We start from the raw sequence: 21,537 nt of genomic DNA, 5'->3' as shown, positions 1-21,537 counted from the left end.
CTCCTTTCTGTTCTGCTGACAGTGCTACTATACTGGCTCCAAAAATCTCAGCGTACATCAACAACCTGTTCCAAAATATGCTCACCTCGGGGGGGGAAAAGAAAGTCGGTTACACCAGAGGAACCTCTGCTTTCCATCCGATATTGTTGAACCACATCCACGCAATCAACTGGAGTCAGAATCCAAATCATTCACATCTTGTTGCAGAGCAATATCAATAGTTCTGCACGGAACAAAACCCCCCACTGTCCATTAATACATTAAACATCACTTCACGCATGCATGCATGCTCGCAAACTTCTCTTTGACAGCAGCCAAAAGGAGAAGTTGACCCTTCCCATTGGCCCAAAATTTAAGGGGAGTAAAAGGTATCATGTTGAGATATATGGCTATGGGTAAACGATACACAAATATTTCAGGTAAAACACACATTTTTAAACTAGCACTGCAAATCAACCGGTCACTTTTCAAAACAAACATAACGGCAACCCACTAACTACTCTGAAACCGAACACGGCACAGTCAACGCAAGTCATTTTTCAGTGTAAAGCAATTTGTTTTTTGTATTTTTCCTTTTTCTTCTCAAAGAAATCTTTCTACGGTTTCATAGCTTATACCATCTCTCTTCGTCAGCATCCTCACATCTAACACACGTTGCCTTTTTGACAGCAAATATAATGCAACTGAACTGCAATTAAAAGCGAGGAACAGAATTCTCTAAATAAGCAAATATGTCTCTAGGGTATATAGAACAACTGGACACGTTTTAACGTGTTCCACTCAACATCATCCCCGTACAGTACTTCAACAGTGCAAAAACATTCAGACGTTAACCCCGGGATCCATCTTAGCAACATCGGGTTGTTCCTCTCCTGTCACAGCTCTACATTCAAATTTTGATTAAACTTGCTCGACTGCAACATGATCGGTTGATAACATATGATCGGACAGAATATGGAATCATGTGAAGACATTACCAGACAACTGCAGCCCCCCGAGCTTCTGTATCACTGAGGAATACATCCCAGGTTATTGCAGCATATTCAACATAATTGCAACCAGGGATGCTCACGGACCGGTTTCAGGGCCTGTTGAATAAAAAGCTATATTTTTGCATTTAGCAGTGGGTTAGTGAGTGTTTTCTGGACCCATTTTCTGTCTGCTGCTTTAATACCAGCCACCATTTAAAAACACAAAACCCCTCCTCCACCACGGGTTCAATGATGGAACGCGGTCTTTAACATTAAGCAAGTTTAGAATCAGTAAAGTGACAAACACAGGGATCTGTTTTTTTTTTTAGCTACAGTAATCTAAAATAAAACAAAACACAACAACAAAACTAAATAGAATTTTGGCAACAGTTTGTTTTTGTAATAGTGCTTACATGTGCTTCCAAACAAGCTGGAGCATTGCTTTTTTTAAACTTCTTTTCAGCGAGGAAGTAACAATTCGGTAAATACCAAGAAATAAAGAAACTCAGGAAAGCAAACAACGGGGTTTAGACGAACATATAGTTGATGAGATTGATACTTGGACATTCCCGCCCCTTCATCAGCACACGTCCTTACTGTATGCAAGTGTACATATCTTGGTAAAAGATAACATTTTGTCTACAAGCGGATATTCGTCCATCTTACGCTATCTGTTTATGTTTAGTTAGGTATTTTATGTGGGTATGTGACTACTTGGCGATATCTACTCCTGCAGGTGCTACGCCTGGTGAGAGGAATCTTCCTTCTTGGCAAAAATATGTCCTTTTCAGTGCCAGGAGCAAAGTCCTACTCGCATAGACGAGAGCGCAGACATTCTTTTCACAGCACAAGTGCTTCGTGTACAACACTGGCACGAGTTCAGTGCCGGAGAAGTCGCTGCCACTGTCCAGAACTCGGGATGAACGGCAAGCCGTTTGGAGAGCACAAGCCCCGACGGGTTAAAGTTCAAACTGCAAAAAGCCTTGTGGTTTCCTAGTGTTAAAGTTAAAACCATGAGATGTGGGTGGAGATTTGGTTTGTTGGAAATGTGCAGGGTGCAGATGACTGACATCATAGCCACACTCAAGGAGCGGTGCAGGAACTGTCAAACGCAGAGACCCGACTGCAAAGCTGTGAGGCGGCGTTCAATGCACTCTTTACCTGCATACAAAAAGAGGAAAAGAGAAGTGGGTGGGTGAGCATAACAAGTCATATCCATGCTGTGTTAGCATGGGCTTAGCTTTAGTGCATTAGCTCTGTGATGAACTGGCAGAAACATACATTTGAATATCACTGTATAGATGGAAAATACTGGGAAATCTAAATATTACATATATACATTTTTTTTTTAGCTGAAGGAACATCGCACAACGAACTGTGCTGCTGGTGCTGAGTGGAGACGTCCCTTCTCTTTGTGAGATGAGCTGACCCACATACTTACATTTGCTCACACTGAGGAGGTCGTCCTGTTCAGTGAGCAGCAGAGACAGGCCCTCCATCAGCAGGAGAGCTTTATGGTACCGCAGGACGGACGCTTCGCCCTGGTGGAACATCTCGTCCAGTGCAGCAGCCTGAACCTGAGACGACACCAGGAGGCTCAAGTCAATATATAATGTGTTATATTTTAGCTTTTGATTGAAACACCAACATCCTTTAATAGCTTTAGTTTCCCTTGCTTTGTGTGGTACTCTTTCCTGAGCAAGCATACAAATAAAAACATGACCTTTAAGCTATTTACATAAATACTCTAATTAGCTTACAGTTACTTTAGTGGCCTTACAATATTGCTGTGGCCATAAAGCAACAATTTGAGAGCAACTGCTTGGAGCCTAAGTTTATAAATGTTGCCATATATGTGCTCAGGTTGTTTAATGGTTTGCTGGATGTGTGGAGGGTTGAATCTCCCCCACCGAGAGAAGGCCGGAGAGCACGCTCCACTGTTATTTTACAGTAGAGTTGCTTCTTAATAAATCTACCATAAACTGGTTTACAATTAAAAAGTATTTAATCCTACTGAAGCTTATACAATTACAGAATGAAGTACACTACTAACAGAATATATAATATATGATCCGCGCGGAAAAGCTATTCACTCGCGACTCAGCCTGGAAACACAGATGTTTCCAGGCTGAGAGCCGAGAAGAAAGAGAGTGAATTCCTTTCCAGCACTTCCTCTTACAGTTTGAAATCCCCTCCCTTTTGTCCATCTTAATTCCTATTGGCTAATTTCGGTTGCCTCCTCCTGGCGTCAGGCTTCCGAAAACCCTCGCGCGGGCACAACCTGCAAATGTCTGTCTAGAAATCTGACTTTCCCTTGGCTATTCTTCACAGTTTAATACATTCAATGACTGTCTTTTATGGCTTAACACTTCTATGGTAAACATTCTATATAAAGATAAGGATTTGCAACTTTTGGCAAAAACCTTCACAAGTTTCACAAGCAAATATAAAGGTGCTACAAATTCTACTAAGATACACTTCTAATTATGTATTCCAAAACACTTCTAATTATGATTTCTTAATTATGAATCATTAAACACTTCTATTATAATTTCTTAAAACACACTTCTAAACCCCAAATTTCCTACAGATGCCCACACGTACAGTATCTGAACGATTACTCTTTGGCCTGCTGGTCAATATCCGTCATCTGCTCCTCTGCATCCCAACTGTCTAATTCCCCCCCCCTGGCTTACCATCTGCACAGTGTGGCTGAACAGCAGCCGCTCAGCTGTGATGGAGGTGATTTGGTCCATTAAGCGGTGCTTCCTGGAAAAGAAGCGCTCCAGACGGGTGCTGAGTGAGCGACAGGACGCCACACTGGACTTGTACAGCTCGTTCAGCCTCCTCACTACTGTATGCAGACAGAAATGTATTTTCATATGCTGCCAGGAAACTCATTATGCATTCTGTTTCATATGCGTATTAGACGCCTTAACAAGACCATCCTCATTAAAAAAAAAGGAAATGGCTCATACTTTGTTTGACTGTCGAGGATGGGTAGAGTTTTCCCTGTTTAACTCGCTCCATGGCTGTGTGTAAGGCAGAGGACAAGAGTTCTGCAGTCTTAAGGTAGAGAACCAGCTGTTCTGCATGACTGAGGAGAGAGAGACACAGAGACACACACACACACACACACACTACTTAAAACTCAAATTTAAATTGAAAAATGAGACTACAAACAATACAATGTTGGTGTTTAATTGTGAAAGTTAGCGAAACATCTGTACGATCGATTTGTATAGCAGGTTTATGGCCAATTATGCATCAAAAAAGTCACAAGTCTAACCCTAACCCACTGGCGGTGGTGCAGCAAACATCTCCCGAGGACCAGAGATGAGATCAAAGTCTTTCTCATTAAATACCACACTCCCCATTATCAAACTCATCTGCAGTGTGTTTCCCCGAATGTTAGAAGGCGTGAAATCTCCTCCTCTTCTCCCTGACTTATCATATTTATGTCTTGTGCAAAAAAAAAAAAAAAGTGCATTCAAGCATACAAATCTTGTTTCATACGAAGCAGCATGAATGTTGACATATTTAAGTCAATACCCATGAGCAGGTTCTACACATCTGCGAGCTGAAAGTCTGACTTGAAAAACTAAAAAAGGTTATTTTTTAAATGTTTAATAGCTGATCGATACGGCCTTACCTCCACTCTCGGCTCAGCGAGCTTATCTGATCCGCTACCAGGCTCTGCTGCTGAAAGAGGGAGGGATGAGAAATGTCTTCCTGCTCCCCCAAGGCCGCGACCCCACAGGCTCCGGCGACCTCCATCAGACAGCGTGCGAAATCCAACGTGAAGCGCAGGCTTTGCACAGTGTCTGTATGCTCCTGCTGCCCTCCGACAGAGTCGGGAAGAAAGAGAGACAGAGAAAAGGGAATTGTTTAGTGATGCGATTTAGAAGAAGCACCAGACTGTAATTTCCCATTTAGGCTGCATTAGTGAAATGAACGCAAGCATTAACAGAATCCACGTTAGGCTAATTTGCCACGATGACTTGATCTTAGGCCCTCTCAAATACACTATGCTCTCTTGTTACATTTTTTCTTACAGTCTACACTGTCAAGAGGGATTATTCATATCGAGGTTTTGTGAGAATGAACCCCTGACTGATGTACACAACAAAGAAGTAATTGCTGCAGAAATACACAGGTTCTAAGGGACGACTCCTTTTTCCATTGCTTTCTCGAGCCGCGCATTAAAACCTGCTTCTCACCTCCATCAGCGTCTCCTCGGGCAGCTCAGGAGCCTCAAAGGTTACACGGCCGCCCATGTTGGCTGTGATGGGATCAGTGAAACTGTAGCGAGGACTGGAAGGAGCCTCAAAGCCATCCAGATAGGTGGCTGTCTGGGGGTAGCGGCTCGTGAAGGAGCCTGCGGGGCTGATTGAAGTGAACGAGCCTGCAGGAGTCAGAAAAAGAGAAAATGTATTTAATACATACATATTTTGTTTTGCATCAAATGCTATGCTTTTCGCTTCCGGCTTTCACCCTAATGACCACTGTATTGAGCAGAGATTCGTTCCAGTTAATGCTCAACATCTGCCAGCAGCTACATGAATTCTTCTCTTCTCTAAACTCCAATTACCAATTGGAAAATTGTGTGTTTGATAAAAATGTAATTTGGGTTATTACTCCCTAAATGTAGCTACATCTCTCCACAGATGGGTTTAATGAAAAAGTAAAATAAAATAAACCTTTTATGCTCGCCTCCATAACTTTTAATGAAGTTTCCACATCATGGAAAATGAAAGCAATATCTTCCCAGTGCTCTATGTTTTATGATGTGCAGAGCGTAACGCTGCTGCGTAAGTGGAATTTGATTCCGGCCAGCTTGCAGACGGGATGTGGAGACCAATGACTTGCATTTGTTTGTGTTAGAATGTGCATGAGCTACCTGAGTATTTCCTCTGTCTGGAGGTATGAGGTGGGGTTCTGCCGCTGGGAGGAGAGCCCACAGTGAAAACCACCTGAGCAGGGCTGATCGAGCCAGGGGCAAGACCTCCCCCACCACCCGGGGGCACTAGAGGGCAGAAAAGAGCGATGAGTGGACCTTTTTTATTTTCCAATAAATACCAAGAACTACTAAACTGTATTTCAAAAGGAGCTCTCCCTGTAAATGACAGACTTCTATATTAATGACACGTTGTCGGCATGAGCCACGTAAACGAACAGAAATCCTAAATATCAGACATAATGTTTGTTAATTCCCACCTGTTATGCCTATGGTTTTCTCAGACGCCAAGTTCTCCGTGCTGCCTCGGTCACCCACGGGTCCACCTGGTCCAAACGCAGCCATCAGCAGCATGTCCGACAGACGACTTGCACTCTGAGACCTGCTCCGAAGAGACAGGAAACAAAGACAGAGCAGAGAACATGGAAGGAGAGAAAGTGATATGAATTAGGCGCACATCCTTGTTTAATATATATATATATATGGCACTCCAGTCTATCCTGTATCTGACGGTAAACAATTCCTCCTCGATACACAGCATCAGCGTGATAAACACAACACACAGAAAACAAAAACAATCATCTAACCTTCCAAAGCTCTTGGTATCGTCGCTCAGTCTGTGGATGCAGTGGGCCGGCTGGATAACCTGTGTCAGCGCTTGTTGTCCTGCGTCTCTGAGCTCCACCTGAGCAGTCCTGCTGCCGATGACCAATCCTTGTTGTTTCAGGAAGGTCATGAGGTTTGGAGAGCTAGGAGGCTTAGGGAATTCAAACGGAGGGATGGCCTGAGGAGAGCGACAAGAGGGAGAGGAGGAGAAGTACCACAGGTTTGTTGAAACTGCTTTGGTAGTCTTTTCTTGCTCTGTGTATCTCCAGAGGATTAAGCGCGCACACACACACACACACGTTTTTCTCACTCGGCTGACTCACCCTGGAAGGGGAGCCGAGGATTGTGGGGAGGGGGCTACGCTGCATCAGCTCACTGAGTCTAGGGGAAGAGTGTAGAGGGCGGAGAGCCTTCAGACCTGCTGAGGGGGCCACCACCGGGTCCGAGTGCTGCTTCCTGATCTTTTGCTTGCCGCCGCCACTGGCGCACTCCGACAAGCAGGGGGCACTGTGGAGCCGTGTGCCCAGGCCCGTCGGCTGTGGGTGCTGCTGAGCAGTCGGCCGTGATTCACCGTGCTGAGGAGCTGTGTAGGACAGAAGACAGAGGTCACATTGTTTCTGCTTTTAGACAGCAGGTGGCATCCACGAAATTCAATGTCAGACAAGACAACAGGACAAGAGATCCACCAAAGAGACTGCAGAGAAGTCCTGCCTAACTCCCACGCTGCCATGCTGGACGTCCAGACAGCTAAGGGACTGTGCCAGCACGAGGCACAGACGAGTAGAGAGCAACCGGTGGTGAGAAGGAGAGTGTTTGTGTACGTAGGAGGTTGGTTCATTGTCTCAACCCATGACTTTCAACAGTAATGAGCTGGCTGACTCAGAGAAACATTGGCAAATACTAACCACAAAAGTAGTTCCCTCTTTGTGACAAGCCAATTGACTTTATAGGGCTGCACCGAATTACTTTATAATAATTTGTTCCGTTTGATTAATAAATATATTTTTAAATATATATACACAATCCCTCTTTGGTTAAATTGTATAGAGAGTAGTATAGAGAAAGCTGGGATGTGCATTTGTGAAAGTGGTTTACAAAGTGAAGAGCAGCCTCTGAAGATACCTTGAGGGGAGAGCTGGAAAGGTCTGGCGCCCCCCAGGGAAAGCCTACGATTGGTGGTGACTGCCCCCTGCCCATAGAAGGGGGAAAGCCCGGTCCGACCGAAGCCTAACGAGCTCCCGCTGCTGCAACGCCGCACAGGTGTGGACAGCCTAATAACAGAATATTCATGAGTCACCGCAGTCAATTAAAGAAATGTAAAAAAAAAAAAAAAAAATACAGATTTACACTAGCAACAGTGACACAGACCGGGGTGAGCCATCCGGTTTGGTACAGTGGAGATTCTGCTCCATGCGCTGGTAGTTGTGGACCTGGGACGGGACTGGGATGGGCAACGACTGTGCGTGGTTTCCATAGCTACCCCCATCGTTACTTCCCGAGAATTCACTGGGCCTGCCAACAAGAGTGAGAAGAAAAGAGTGTGCCAATGCAAACAGTAGAGCGATGAGAGGCATAGTGTGTGTGTGTGTGTGTACACAGACAAGCTTAACACTTTCAACATGAATGAGTACTCCACATATTTTGCAATAGAGACATTCTGTTAATACTGCCAAGACATTGGCAGTTACAACATTACATAGCATGTGTGAACTGAGGTTAATCAAAGACATGTATTAATTTAGCAGATATCAATTACTTTAATCGACCGTACCAGCTACTTTGGCAATTTCTGCTATTTCTTCTTCTCCTACCACCAACCAATTTCTATATCGTTCACCACAACCAGACACATAGCTTTGAGGGCGTTACCTGACAGGACTTGGAGACCCACTGCAGGAAGGCGAGTGTGGTGGGGTTTTGACTTGGCTGCACAGACCAGCAGAAGCCAGTAGAGAGCTGATTAAAGAGGAGACACGCCATGAGGACTTTATCGAGCTGCCATTTTGAAAAGGAATACAACATGCTCTCACTTTTACTGTAAATTGAATTAGGGATAGTCGGTTATCCTCCTCTACTAGCGGTGTTCTGTAACACTGTTACACAACTACATTAAATTAGTGTAATACAGGTAATGGCAATCTATGAATAACCAATCCTTGCGTCTTACCTGCTGTTCATCAGGCTGTCCTGCAGCACTTTACTCTCACATGTCAGCTCACCCGCTGCAAAACCAGGAGAAATAAATCAGAAAAGAGACTGAAAAAAGGATCTTATGCAGCTTATGAAATGCTATTAATGCCACATAAAACTATGAAAAAAAATCTAAAATAAAATATGACTTCAGTAATCCTACAGAGCGGGAGCCAAGGAGAGGACTGTGCACGGAGGCATTTAATATTTAGGTAGAAAAAAACGTTTTCTTACTGGTGATGTGAGCAGGCACCATGACAAAGTCATCTGTGTCACAGGAGGAGGAGTTCTTGCTGCTGCCACCCCCGCCAGAGGAGTCCTTGAGAAGTAAACCAGCAGCCTCCTGGGTAGGGGAGGCCAGAGCTTTGGCACGCAAGTGCTGACCCTCGGCAAGAGACTGCTGCGGAGACGGGGAGAGAGAAAGCAGTCGGTAAACCAAGAAAGAAAGCACAAAGGAAATAGCGAAATAGATATTGACTTGGTCGGTTTTCTAAAACACGGCCTCGATACTTCGGTACGTACAGAGAAACAGAGGAAATAATACAGGAATAATGAACACAAACCGGTGGAGAGGCGAGGTGAGAGGTGGAGGAGCTGCTGCAAGAGCTGGCTGATGCAGAGCTTGGGAGGCAGGTCATGGATGCAGTAGGAGTCGCTGCAGCCAAATGCAATGCACTTGTTAAGACAACTCAAGGATACGCACAAGGCGGTTTGAGAAAAGCCCAACACACATCATGTCATAAGTCTATGGTATATATATATATATAAATACCATATATATATATATATACACGCATCATATACAATAGAGCTATAGTCCTGCACTTATGTATTACTGACAATTATCCAACCTAGCTTTATTAAGAAGTGTACCGTTTATTCTTACTTACTCTTTTTCAGGGATGAGCTAGCCTCCAGGAACGGATGACAAAAAAACTCATCTACCAACAGCAGCAGAAGAAGAAACAGAATCAGTACACAATATACTTGTTACATCTGTTGTCTGGGTAATGGGACTACATAAGCATTTATAAAATGCTACATTAGTAAGTTAGCAGTGTAGGTCTGCATCAACGCCACATAGTCAACCGTTTCATACGTTTTCCTGTACTTTATGTTCACTGACCGAAGTCCATGCGGTCCTTGTGGTTGCGCTGCAGCAGACCCAACAGCAGGTGCCTCAAATGGCTAGAAGTCTCTCTGGGGATGCTGCCAATACAGAACAGATACAACACTTTGAGCTGCACTTGGTTTACTTTTTTTATGTTCATACTGTAACCAAATAAAAGATCTATCTAAAATTCCCGTGAGATAATTAATGAATTAATGAAAACCTTAGTGTGGTTTCAGTAGGCGGCTGTGAGAAACGGAAATGTGAAGCCTTACAGACGTTAATTAGGTTCGGATGTTGGGGATTTGTTTGGGGCTTTTCATCTCTAACAATGTTGTGAATCAACTGCTGTTCAACTGTTAAAACAACCCAGCTGGCATGGCCGTTTTTAATAGCACTGTAGCAACACATTGTCAAATATAATTGGGTCTCTCTGAAGAGTTTAGGTCAGGGCTTCACTTTTTAAATCGGGGAATCTGTTCGGAAGATGTACCGCAGCAAAGTTTCTAATTTCTTAGAAGTAAAATCCATAAAACTAATACAGAACAAAGCGATTAACTTCACTAATGTTTTGCCTTTTACCATAACATTGGCTGATCACATTAAAAAGAACATGCTGTCATTGTAACTCCTTACTTGGGGCTGAGCGTCTTGTTTTTTTCATAGAACAGCCGGAGGTCCTGGGGACTGCTAGCCTAGAAATGATGAAAGGTCAGAGAGATGGTTGAAAACATGTAAATGTATGTACATCTGCACACACACACACACAGTCGTACACGCTTATGGCACAGTGTGCTGCCATTGCACGGATAGGATGATGTCATTAGCAGTGCCTGGCTCTGGGTTCCATCACCTGTGTAACGACACAATAACACACGCTTTGACACGCCTGTCAATGAAGCTACTCTAATAGTTTCAGAAATGCTACTAGGCCAGATTAGATGAGGTCGTTATGAAAGAAGTTATGTGTTTGATCTTTCACGGCATCATTTTACTGGGTTTTTGGGTTCTTCCTCATCTTTCACATGATCTGGAGAGAAGAGACAGTCTGTTTGAATACTTACAACAAACACACTGAACTGATGTTTCTAAGAAAAAAACATGTTAAAGGATCATTCAGCATAGTTTTGTGTTAATGAACTATTTTTAATTACTGCGTGCGTTTTCCATATTTTTGATCGCATTAAAATATCTGCTTCAATTCCATTATCTTGTGCAAAATGACAAGCAAACTAATTGTTATAATATTACGCAATGGCCATTCAAATATTCAATTATTGTTTTACTTTTCAGTGTTCTGTACACACATGCTTGTGTTCTTAAAAGCCATGGATAACAGTAAATTGTTAATTTATGTCTTTGGTCGGTGGAGTTTCGATGCAGGCTCATCCCTAAGTGACGTTGTAGGTATGAGGGAAGCGGGTCATATTGCAAAAAACAAACAAAAAACATGCATTGTCATAACGTGTTTACCTGAAAAGGAGCCTTTCCAATCAGACACTGAAACACTATGGTTCCTATACTCCACAAGTCAGCCTTGGCGTCATAGTTTTGGGACATAATGACTTCAGGCGCCTAGAGAGGAAAAGAATATGGTCAGATTGCAACACTTCAGTGGAACTCTTTGATGAACAATCAATGAGGCGATTAAGTTAGCATTACTCATGCCGTATCATGTGTTAGAGACTGCGATATTAAAAGAACTCGCTCCTAGCTCTGCTTTTTTCACGTGAGCAACGATAAGAGAAGCATCAGAAGCAACAGCCATCATCGGGTTTAAGGATGCGTACCATGTACATGGGGGACCCACAGAGTGTTGCCGCCATCATGTTGGTCTGGAGGTACCGGGCAAAGCCAAAGTCCGCTGTGGAGAGAAAATGTGCAAATGCTCAGACTCAAACGGATGAAATCAGAAAAATAGAAAAGAACTCCCAGAAGAAAAACTGCAGACGGTTGCAGAAAAAAAAAAAAATCCATAGTGCTCTAAAAATTACATTATTTTGTCTCCTAAAGGTTCCCAACTGAACAGTATCTATTTTTAAAACCAATACAACTATAAATCATAATAGCAATAATGCTTCACTGTGATTACAGGTATGATGACAACGCAGCATTATCACCCCCCCCGCAGGGAGTTATGGTTTAATAAAACACTTGCCAATTACAAAGCACTATTGTTTTGTGCATATACATATATATATATATATAATTAAATACTCCAAATAATCTCTGTGTAGCTCATTATATTACTCCTATTATTAGATTTTAACAACTCAACAAATCTACCTAATATCCTTGAGCACACAGCCTTTTGTAACGAGTCAACATGTTTCAGTAATCCCTTAAGCACCGTGTGGATGTGCTCGTGTGCCAGCACCTGCATCCACGTCGGTACAATGAGTGTGAACGGGCCGTTCGTTAGTGTGACTGTGACAGTTTTCCCGGAGTGGTGAGGATAATAGCGTTCTGCAGGGACTGGGAGCCTCACTCCCACGAGGCAATCAATTCTCTCCAGAGTGAACAGGAATTAATAGGCTTAAGGATTAGCGGAGTTTCCAAACAGCTGAACAACACAAACTCACTCTCAGTACTTGGTCATGACACTTTCCAAAACGGCCATTATTTGTTGTGAAACCAACTTCATTGTTTATGGTCAAATGAGCCAGACTCGAAACATACTTCAAGTGTATCTATGGATAGGGTTCTTACTTTCTTGGTATTTTTTCTTTCTGACTCTATCTCTATAAACGTGTTTGCCTATATTAATCAATAGATACTACTGGGTTAGACCAATTTCTGCCATGTTTTAAAATCACTTTAATATCAAAAATCTCAAGAAGTACACTACACGCACATGCCCGCAGGCTCTCGCGCCATCGAAACCTACCGATCTTGATGCAGGTGTTGTTGGAGTGAGACTTGCGTCCCGGTGCGTAGGAGAGCAGGATGTTCTGGGGCTTGAGGTCCCTGTGGATTATGCCTTTGCCCTGTAGGACCCTCATGGCCCCCGCGATCTGCTGCAGGAAAACCCGAATGGTGTCCTCGCTCAGCGTGCCTTTGGCTGCAGAGAAACAAGGTTTACTGACTACAAGTTAACTTTGGTACACTGGGTGTACAACGTGGTTTATTGATTCATTACTGATGGAGGAAACATGGTGGGGGTGTAGAAGACAGATTGGAACTGAATAACCTTCTTACATAGATTTTCTAATTTAATAAAAATATCTCTAAGATGTATTTTTCCTCTCTGTTCTGTGACATCACCCCACTGCCACCTCCTGCCCCCTCGTCTCTTCCTTCCCTCCAATCACTCCCCTCGTCTCATGGTGGGTCAACATGGTTCTATGTGAGAGTCCCTCCCTTGTCTTGAATTCCTCTCTGGGTCCGCCTCCCTTCCTGTAAAGCCAGACTCAGGCTTGACTCGAGCCAGGAAGAAAAAAAAGTTTTGTTCATTGCACAAAGTGGGTAGTGGATCCAAAAACACTTTTTTTTTCTTTTTTTGAACCAGAGAGGGAAAGACTATTACTGAAATAGGTCCTCTGTTTAGACTATCTGTACCTGGCAGACGAAGTTAGCAGCTCGAGCTATAATTAGTCTGCAGACGGCTAGATGTTTTATTTCCCAGACTGCCCACGTTGACAGATAAAGGCCCACCTCAGATGAGTTGAGTGCACGGGCTGCTAAGAGCCCCTGCAGTTTATGAGATGTGGCAAACCTGGACAGAATTACAGACTGTGTGTATGTGATATATTTCTCAAATACAGGAGGGACGCTTCTATGTGGTTGTATTACACTGCATGTTAAAGTCTATTTAGCACCAAATCTGTCTTCAGGGCCCCAGATAAGAAGGCAGCTTCCTGCGGTCAAACATGAAAGCTAAAAAAAAAAAAAAAAGCAGAGGTGTGACCTGGATGGCAGCCTTGGGGCGCATATTTCACTGTTAAGTTGTTCCCTTTTGTTTGCACTCTTTCAATCTCCTCGGTAGATTTAACAGAGCTGAGAAATAATTCTTCCTCTTCTACTAATCACAGTCTTAACCGGCAGCTCCTATCCAAACATCCTCATTCTGGATTTAAATGCCTTTATTGGTTGCTTTAGCGATTTAAACCTAGAAAGTTAAGATTATTCTACTGTCAGAAATTGTTCGTGTTCGTATTTATGATATTGGCTTTTAGAAATAAAGAGAGGCTTTAGGGACGAGGACTCTCCCTCTCTCGTCACCGAGCAACAAAGACGACGTTTCAACATCAGTTCCATTGTTGTTTGTTTTCTACTAAGAAGCATCTACAGCTTTTAGGAGGTGATTTGTTGCACTTACAGTGTAAGTAGTCAGCGAGGTCTCCCCCATTGCAGTACTGGGATTAGAGAGAGAGAGAGCGACAAGGAGGGGGGTGAAAGAAGGAGAGATGAAAAGGAATAACATTAGGACACACAGGTAAAACAGAGGCTGGAGTGTAACCATAGTGAAGGAGTCTCTGATATCAGCCTGCCTCTGAGGGGACTAGAAAGTGAAAGAGATCAGAGCGAGGATTTGCTGGAGAGTGATGCCTTTACAAATTTATAAGCATGCTCGCATCAATATGAATGAATCCAGGAAAGGACAAGGTGTGTTATGAAAGGCTGCCTCAGTCATTTCCTTTCCCCAAGACACAGAGATAAGCATGAACAAATTAAGATTATATATAGAGAGACGACATTTACCAAATGTCACGGTTTTGTCTTTCCACTCATGCAGTGTGATGTTTAATTGCTGTTGTATTACTTTATGCGGTGCTCCGGGGACACTGGAAGCTAACGGGGATGCACATTAAGAATATAAATAAATATATATCTTTTTCTGCTTAGTCACATTCCAAACCATTTTTTTCCAGATGTCCCTGCAGCTCTCAGTATTCATGGTGACTGTGAACGCTGCATTTTGAGATCGGGTGCCTCTGGCGAGCAAGTGTCACTTTTGTTGAAGTTGTGTCTGAGCGAGCTCTTCTGCTTGGCTGGCCTGAATGTGCGAACACAATATTGCATGTGTCCGCACAACGCACGTTAAAAAGAACTCAACACAAACAGTAGTTGACATGCACTCTAAAAGACCGAAACGGCCAATTATGATGTCTGGAGAGCTAGCATGACAGGAATGAGACATTTGTATGAGGCACTTGTCGTGCTGAACATTACTGGTTACATTTTGAGCATCAGTCTAGAGGCCAAAGTACTCGCAAAGTGAAGTAGTAGAAACAAGATTCACAAACACTACACTACCTATGGATCAAGGGAAACAGTAGTAAGCCACTGTAAAAAAATCGAGCAGCATTTGGATGTTAACCAGTGGCCATTTGCCCCCCCCCCCCCCCCTCCCTCCCCCCTCCATTGATGCCTGAGGACAAAGCTAAATATAGCCCGGGCCTCGTCAGCGCTGACTGCAAAAAGGCTGAGACAATACAGCGCTCGGCAAACAAAGCCAAACAAGCTTACCTCCATTACCAGGTACACCGAGCTGGCAGTTTCCTAAAGAGGGGAGAGATAAGAGTGTGTGTGTGTGGGGGGGGGGGTAAACAAACACAAGTTAGTGGCAGACAAAGGAAGGAACAGGTGGCCGTTATGTTTGAGCGGACCGAGCTGGGGGATCCGGATTGGAGAAACATACAAATTTAAATTTTTATTTTGTATTTGGGGGATTCAGAGTTCTAACAACCTTTCTAACATCTATCTATTTCCCTCTCCTATCTCCCCTCTCAGCCTCTCTAAACCTGTCTGAGGGCACACGTTGTGAAAAAGAAAACACAGTGCTGCCTGCGACCTCTTATCACATGGCAACAGATGACTGCGGACTTTCACTCTGACCTCAGCTCAGTATCTTGTTGAATCTACCAGTCAGAGGCCAGGCTGCTTTCTATAGTTCAGCTGAGTTGGGCCTTTTGGAATTGGTTGTCTTTGGCTGTATTGAAGCCGGAGGGCAAACCGACCGACCAGTCAGTAAAGAGAGAGACAACCATCTGGTTTCCACCGGCTGCCTCTCCGGCAGCAGCACCAAACTTTCAGTGAGATAAGATTGTCTGGCGTTGCATTGAAGGGGACGTTTTTCATCTCGCGCTGTGACTTGCTTTGAAATAATGAAGACGGCACAGGTGTATCATGTGTATCTCAGGTCTGCAAAACAAGGATTACTTGCATTATCGCATATTTTGGTACGAACGGTCAACTTCAATCAATAAAACACATCTCCGGGTCGGGTGACGAGGCCTGACGAATTTGTGTTAATCCAGAGTTCATTAATAAACAGTTTTCATTACGAGATTTCATCTGGGACGAAAACAAAAAGACTCAATGCATCAAAACTAAGAGCGCGGCCAGACCAGAATCATGAGAGACGCAGCAAGGAAACAAGGATGTCAGTCAACATTCCTGCAACGCGCGTCATTGTGCAGAAATGCAGTGTCGTCAGATGGCACGACGGGAATAATGGGAACACGAGATGTTTTGAACCAGATGGCAGCGTGTCACCAACGGGACCAAAAAAGACAAAAGAAACGCACGGCGGGTTGAGATGCGTCTTCGTGTCGGGGCTGTCTGAATCGTCCAGCAGGTGTTTGTCGCAGTGAGCTATAGGACTGGTTTGTGGGCTTCAGGCGAAAGAACACTGCTGTGGATTCTCACCTTACGATGCGACGCCCCGGTTAGCGTTAGAGGTTAGTTTCAGGTATCTGAAAACGTGTGTACGCGCACAGGCCGTGTGGGACAAACAACAACACCTGGTCGCCACCCGCGGCTTTGTGCCTGGAAAAAGGTTGGCGACGTATCTCTTGCAACGAGGCAGAGATACAGACAATTCACCGAAAGCCCCGAGCTCACAAAGGCAGAAGTATTTACTGAAACTTTTACAGGGATTTTGCTGTACACAGGAAAGCATGCCTCGACAAGATCAAACAGAAAGATGTTATTTTCGGAACAAACAAATGTAGCAAAGCCTCATTTAACAAGTAGGGGGAAAACAAGTCTATTCAAGCTGCGTGAGAACGAAGTGGGTCATCTGGAACAGACGCATCCAACAAGGCCCATCTGCTCTACTTCCGTGAGCGTAGACCGATGGGGGAGAAACTGGGCCGGTAAGAGGTGCGATAACGACGTATGTAAACAGAAGCATTGACACGGTTCAATCGGCCTGATCCCGACACGGCCCAGATAGCAGCCGCCAGTGGTTGTTTTACACACCTGGAAGTCCAGTAATGCAACGATGTTCTCGTGTTTCAGCTCCTGCAGAAATGACAGAGAAAATAAAATCTATATTTGGATGGTGTATGCCTCTTTGTTTTTACATGTTTAACTTGACTTGTGCAGCCATGAGGTTTGCAGAAAACTTAACATTTACTTTCACTACGACACGATGATCTTGTCACCATGATAACTAATATTTCACTCTGAAATATGGCATCTTTCCAGCTCTAGACACCGAGTTGATCACTACAGCAAAATGGTTTATTACCACACCACTGACCAAATTATCTAATAAACGCTTTATAACACTTTGAAATAGGTGGAATTCAGGGATTCACTACCGCTTGTGAGGACAGAAAGTGTTTTTTTTGCTCAGGTCTTATTTGGTCTCAAACAAACAAATGCTTGTTTTACTGCATGTGTTCATTATAATAAACAGTAATCTAATAATTGGAAAGAATGCCTCTGAGAGCTTCTGACTTACCTTGAGTATTTTAATCTCTTTCCCCAACAGTGTCTGGGATTTGGCCAAGTTCTTCTTGTTGATGCACTTTACCGCCACCTCCCAGTCGTGTTTCTAGACGGAAACAAATATAAGCTAAATATTTTTTGGGACGGATGCTATGTAGCAATGTGTTGCACTGCATCCTTGTATGTTTATGAAGATCTACCTGTCTTCGCACTACAGTGCAAGTGTCAGTATGTTTCAGGACACACAGAAAAATTTGTCCAATGTCCAAAATGTCTGCTTACTGAGACAGTTTTGTAGAGCAGTCAGTGACTCTTTACTTTCCTCATTTCCTACAATATAATGCAACTCCCCTGCCCTGCATTTTCTGACCTGACAGCATATTTGAATGTGTTGTATTATGTATACATATGTGTTCTAAGATGCCATTATCCTCTATTATAGATGGATCTGATCTGCCTATTTACTAATAAAGCAACACAGATGCTTCAGGCCTGCATTTACCCTAGACTGTATTAGCTGATGTGATATATTGTATTACCAGTGTGCATCATAATCTATACTCTTTCATTACGTAGGGCATGTTACAGCTTGTTCATCAATGGTCTCTGTGTGGAGCTTTCTTATGGAAACAATAATAGTCTGCTGCTCTACATTCAAATTTAACAGGATTATGGACGTGCAGGATCTGCCAAACCAGACGGAAAATAAGGACCCTCACCGAGTAATAATCCACGCATTTAATAAAACCTCGCATATATAAAAAAAATAAAGCATTTCATCCATTGACTGTGTTGTTTTTAGGAACATCCTGTTTCGTGAGCCCAGGCCTCTTAAGGCCGTACAATGACAACAAATACACCAGATGGCCAATAAAATGCGATTCACGGCTAATATTACAACCGAACCATTCTAGCGACCTTTCATTTCATTTTTGCAAAAAAAAAAAAAAAAAAAAAAAGTAAAATGAATAGCAGACAAGGAAAACACTCACCTCTCGGTGTCTGCCTTTGAAGACGACAGCAAATGCGCCATGTCCTATCAGGTCCTTCCGACTGAACTCAAATTTCCCCACCGTCTCCATATTGTGCACAAAGAGTGGTGTTCTACTACTTGGAGACGGACAATTGACCAGGAGGCCTCAGGTCGCACTTCTGGGTCGCAATTGCTCCTTTCTCCTCGGTCGAGTAGGGGCAGCAGCAGGGATGTTCACCTCCTCGTCCACTTGCCATGAGCTGCCTTCCTGACAACAAACTGTCCTCTTCTCTCATGTTCGCAGCACACGTTATGGAGTTTAACTCCTAACAAAGCTCTTTGGTGATTCACATCGCTGACAACGCGGCCGACACGGAGTTATAGCGAACTTACCGAACGAGAATCGAGTGTTGTTGTTTTTTTTGCAGCTTCTCTGACGTGCCACCTTAAAAAAAAAAAAAACAGCCAGCAGCTTGCTGCGTTTTGTTTGTATACAGGGCAGCCTCGCTTCTGTCGTCTGACGCGTACACACGGCGAATCAAGCGCCGACTGTGAGCTCGAGGCGAGCAAACAACGTCCAATAACCGGAGAATACCGCGAACTGTCCCGTTTATATCTTGCAATTCGCAGTTGACTCGCCGAAAGTCGTAGCATCGATGGTCCCGACAAAAGCAGACGGCGTCTAGCCTCTGCAACAAGAGCGCATGCGCAGAGCAACTACAGCTGTAGGGTTGACGTCACGACCAGGGTCCTCGGTCATAAAAGTGGAAGCGTTTTGTCATCTGCTTTGGCTTCGCTGATGAACTACTTTAGACTTGAAAACCAAGGGACTGTCTCCTAATATTAAACGTGTCAAACAGTATGTCACGAGACAGTACGTCATATATACGTGCACGTGGGTTTGTGTATTTTACTTTAGGCTAACGTGAGAAGAAAAATGAAGAAGAATGTCGTGAAAATAAACAGTAGGCAGGCACAATGCAGTAATTTACGGTAGTATCTACAATTTCCGTGTGTTTCAGACAGTCTTAACATTTTAACTAGCTACTGCTTTCTAGGAATACTGTTGGCCAAATGTTTTTAAAAAATGATTTCAAGTATGTGCTATTTGTCTTACAACATTAATATAATCATTGACTGCTTTTATAACAGGGGGGATTAACACCATATTCCCTTGATTAAAGTTTGAATTGGTGACTTCACAAAATGTTACCTTTTTTGTAAACTCACCACTAGGAGCAGAAAAAGACTATCAAAAGCAGTAGAATACATTAAAGCGGAGAGGAAAGGGTTGGAAGGGCATAGAAAAACTGGACAAAGAATGATTAAAACAAGAATCTAATAGCCCACTTACACAGATGGCTTGAATATAGAGTAACAGGAAACACTATGGAAACTAAACAGAATTGAAAATGAATATTATCACCGATCAAATGTGGGAAAAGACTTGATATTGTCATACATGGATGGAGTTTGAATGGAAAACTAGAATGAGAGCATGCATACTAATCTCATGTACAATAATAATCATTTGCATACAGACAGAAAAAGAAATAAGCAGCTAAAAGCAACCATACCCTTTTTATTGCTGTTTTTTTTAATTACTATTGCTGAGGGTGTTGCTGTTGATTGCAAGGAAGGTGATTACAGTGGAGAAATGCCAAGCCACCAAATGTTAAACAGTGGCGGGTCAGGTTAAAACGTGTTTATGTGATGGAAAGCACAACAGCTCAATTCAAATTAAGAGCTGATGTTTTCACACCGGTGATATTACAGCTAATGAGACTGATTAAGGAAACAAATACGTGATCTCGGAGGAGTTTGACTGGTTCAGTCTTCATGTAATTGGAGCTATTTATACTGTGACTGTGTAGTACCTGCACAGTGATGCTGCAGTGACATACTAATTGAGATTTCCCTCTGAGTTTTCCAACGGGATATGAAGAAGTGTCTAATTATATAGGTGATTGCTTACTGGTCGGAGCTATAGGTTAATTGGGTGTCTTTATCTGTGATGCTCATTTGAACAGAATCCAAATAAGATGGTAACACTTACGTTATGATATAGTCTGCCCAGCATTATGCAAACTTCGTAATGATCATTTAATTAAGTATCAATTCATCTGAGCAGGCAACTTTCCAAGGGCTCTTTTAAGGCTGGAGGACAGCTGCTGTGGGAGAGCCCCGAGATGCTGAGCCCACTGCTCCTAAATGCAGCCATAACTATAAATTAAATGGGTCTCTCACGGCGGCTAAATCCAATGTAAGGTGTTTTTGTTTCAATTCGGTTGACTGAGTGGAGTCTGACTAATACAGTCGGCTTAATTATCATATTTTGTCCTTGAGAGGAAAGTATTTCCACAGTTTAAGTGCAGATGATGAATGTGCTCATATTTCTGCATTACGACCAAAGCAAAAAGACTGATGTGAATTCCTGTCACAGAATTCCAGCATGAGTTTCTTAGAGTTCAACTGATGCCCTTTACACACATGAATACAAGACAGTTAATCTGCCCAGGAGGTAATAAATAAACGTTTAAAACACGTTCTGTATATTTAAGTACCAGAGGAGGGCGGTAGAGGCCTGCAAAAGAGTGCATATTGATCATGTTGACCACCTTTTTATTTAATATAAACACCGATTGGAAAATGTCATGGAAACAAGGCATTAGGTCATTATATTATTTTTTATCTTATCTTAGTCTTTGGATAATCAGACATGGACAATAGTGTGACAATATTCACTTGAGCAATATCATGAGATCAGTGACAGCATCATGAAATACAGTTTACCTGGAGAAATGTTCTGCAGTCGTCAAAGGACAGCTTTTGAGAAGTTGAGTTCCAGTGGAAACGTTGCTAGCACATTGTCAAATATATATTATTTAAAGGTGGAAGGCTTTTCAGGAATAACATTGTTTTGATGTTTTGACACAGAGTGAGGACCAGTAAGATCACCTTGAAACATCCGGCTCTCACCGCCAATCTGATGTCAAAGAGCCGTTGTATCCTAGCTGATATCAAGTGAGATGACAGCCAGTCATTGTGT

At 43.1% G+C, this 21,537-nt stretch overlaps 1 protein-coding gene across 3 annotated transcripts in view; it reads right to left on the bottom strand.

The window, feature by feature from the left end:
• Positions 1–19,187, bottom strand: part of ulk1b (unc-51 like autophagy activating kinase 1) — a 20,073-nt gene extending 886 nt beyond the window's left edge. The window contains exons 1-27 of one of the 3 annotated variants that reach the window (XM_076079997.1): positions 18,508–19,187; positions 17,529–17,621; positions 17,042–17,083; positions 15,305–15,337; positions 14,154–14,190; positions 12,723–12,896; positions 11,626–11,699; positions 11,309–11,410; positions 10,472–10,530; positions 9,851–9,933; positions 9,615–9,665; positions 9,288–9,379; positions 8,959–9,124; positions 8,702–8,765; positions 8,404–8,490; positions 7,903–8,046; positions 7,657–7,805; positions 6,858–7,117; positions 6,516–6,712; positions 6,189–6,310; positions 5,872–5,997; positions 5,192–5,376; positions 4,624–4,808; positions 3,950–4,068; positions 3,668–3,825; positions 2,413–2,548; positions 1–2,132 (exon numbers count right to left, since the gene is read on the bottom strand). The exon at positions 1–2,132 is cut by the window's left edge and continues 886 nt beyond it. In XM_076079997.1, coding sequence (XP_075936112.1) covers positions 2,077–2,132; positions 2,413–2,548; positions 3,668–3,825; positions 3,950–4,068; positions 4,624–4,808; positions 5,192–5,376; positions 5,872–5,997; positions 6,189–6,310; positions 6,516–6,712; positions 6,858–7,117; positions 7,657–7,805; positions 7,903–8,046; positions 8,404–8,490; positions 8,702–8,765; positions 8,959–9,124; positions 9,288–9,379; positions 9,615–9,665; positions 9,851–9,933; positions 10,472–10,530; positions 11,309–11,410; positions 11,626–11,699; positions 12,723–12,896; positions 14,154–14,190; positions 15,305–15,337; positions 17,042–17,083; positions 17,529–17,621; positions 18,508–18,597 — 3,084 coding nt within the window. In that variant the 5' untranslated portion in view covers positions 18,598–19,187 and the 3' untranslated portion in view covers positions 1–2,076. Of the gene's footprint in view, positions 2,133–2,412; positions 2,549–3,667; positions 3,826–3,949; positions 4,069–4,623; positions 4,809–5,191; positions 5,377–5,871; positions 5,998–6,188; positions 6,311–6,515; positions 6,713–6,857; positions 7,118–7,656; positions 7,806–7,902; positions 8,047–8,403; positions 8,491–8,701; positions 8,766–8,958; positions 9,125–9,287; positions 9,380–9,614; positions 9,666–9,850; positions 9,934–10,471; positions 10,531–11,308; positions 11,411–11,625; positions 11,700–12,722; positions 12,897–13,099; positions 14,125–14,153; positions 14,191–15,304; positions 15,338–17,041; positions 17,084–17,528; positions 17,622–18,507 lie in introns of those variants that run through there. The other 2 variants (XM_076079998.1, XM_076079999.1) reach the window with 2 other exon arrangements.
• Between the last annotated feature and the right edge of the window lie 2,350 nt (positions 19,188–21,537).

Source organism: Anarhichas minor, unplaced genomic scaffold (genome assembly GCF_050575085.1).
Source record: "Anarhichas minor isolate MPS153535 unplaced genomic scaffold, ASM5057508v1 ptg000073l, whole genome shotgun sequence".
In the NCBI taxonomy this organism is placed as follows: domain Eukaryota; kingdom Metazoa; phylum Chordata; class Actinopteri; order Perciformes; family Anarhichadidae; genus Anarhichas; species Anarhichas minor.
Note: the sequence above shows the minus strand (reverse complement) of the source record. Positions and strands in the feature narration are given on the sequence as shown.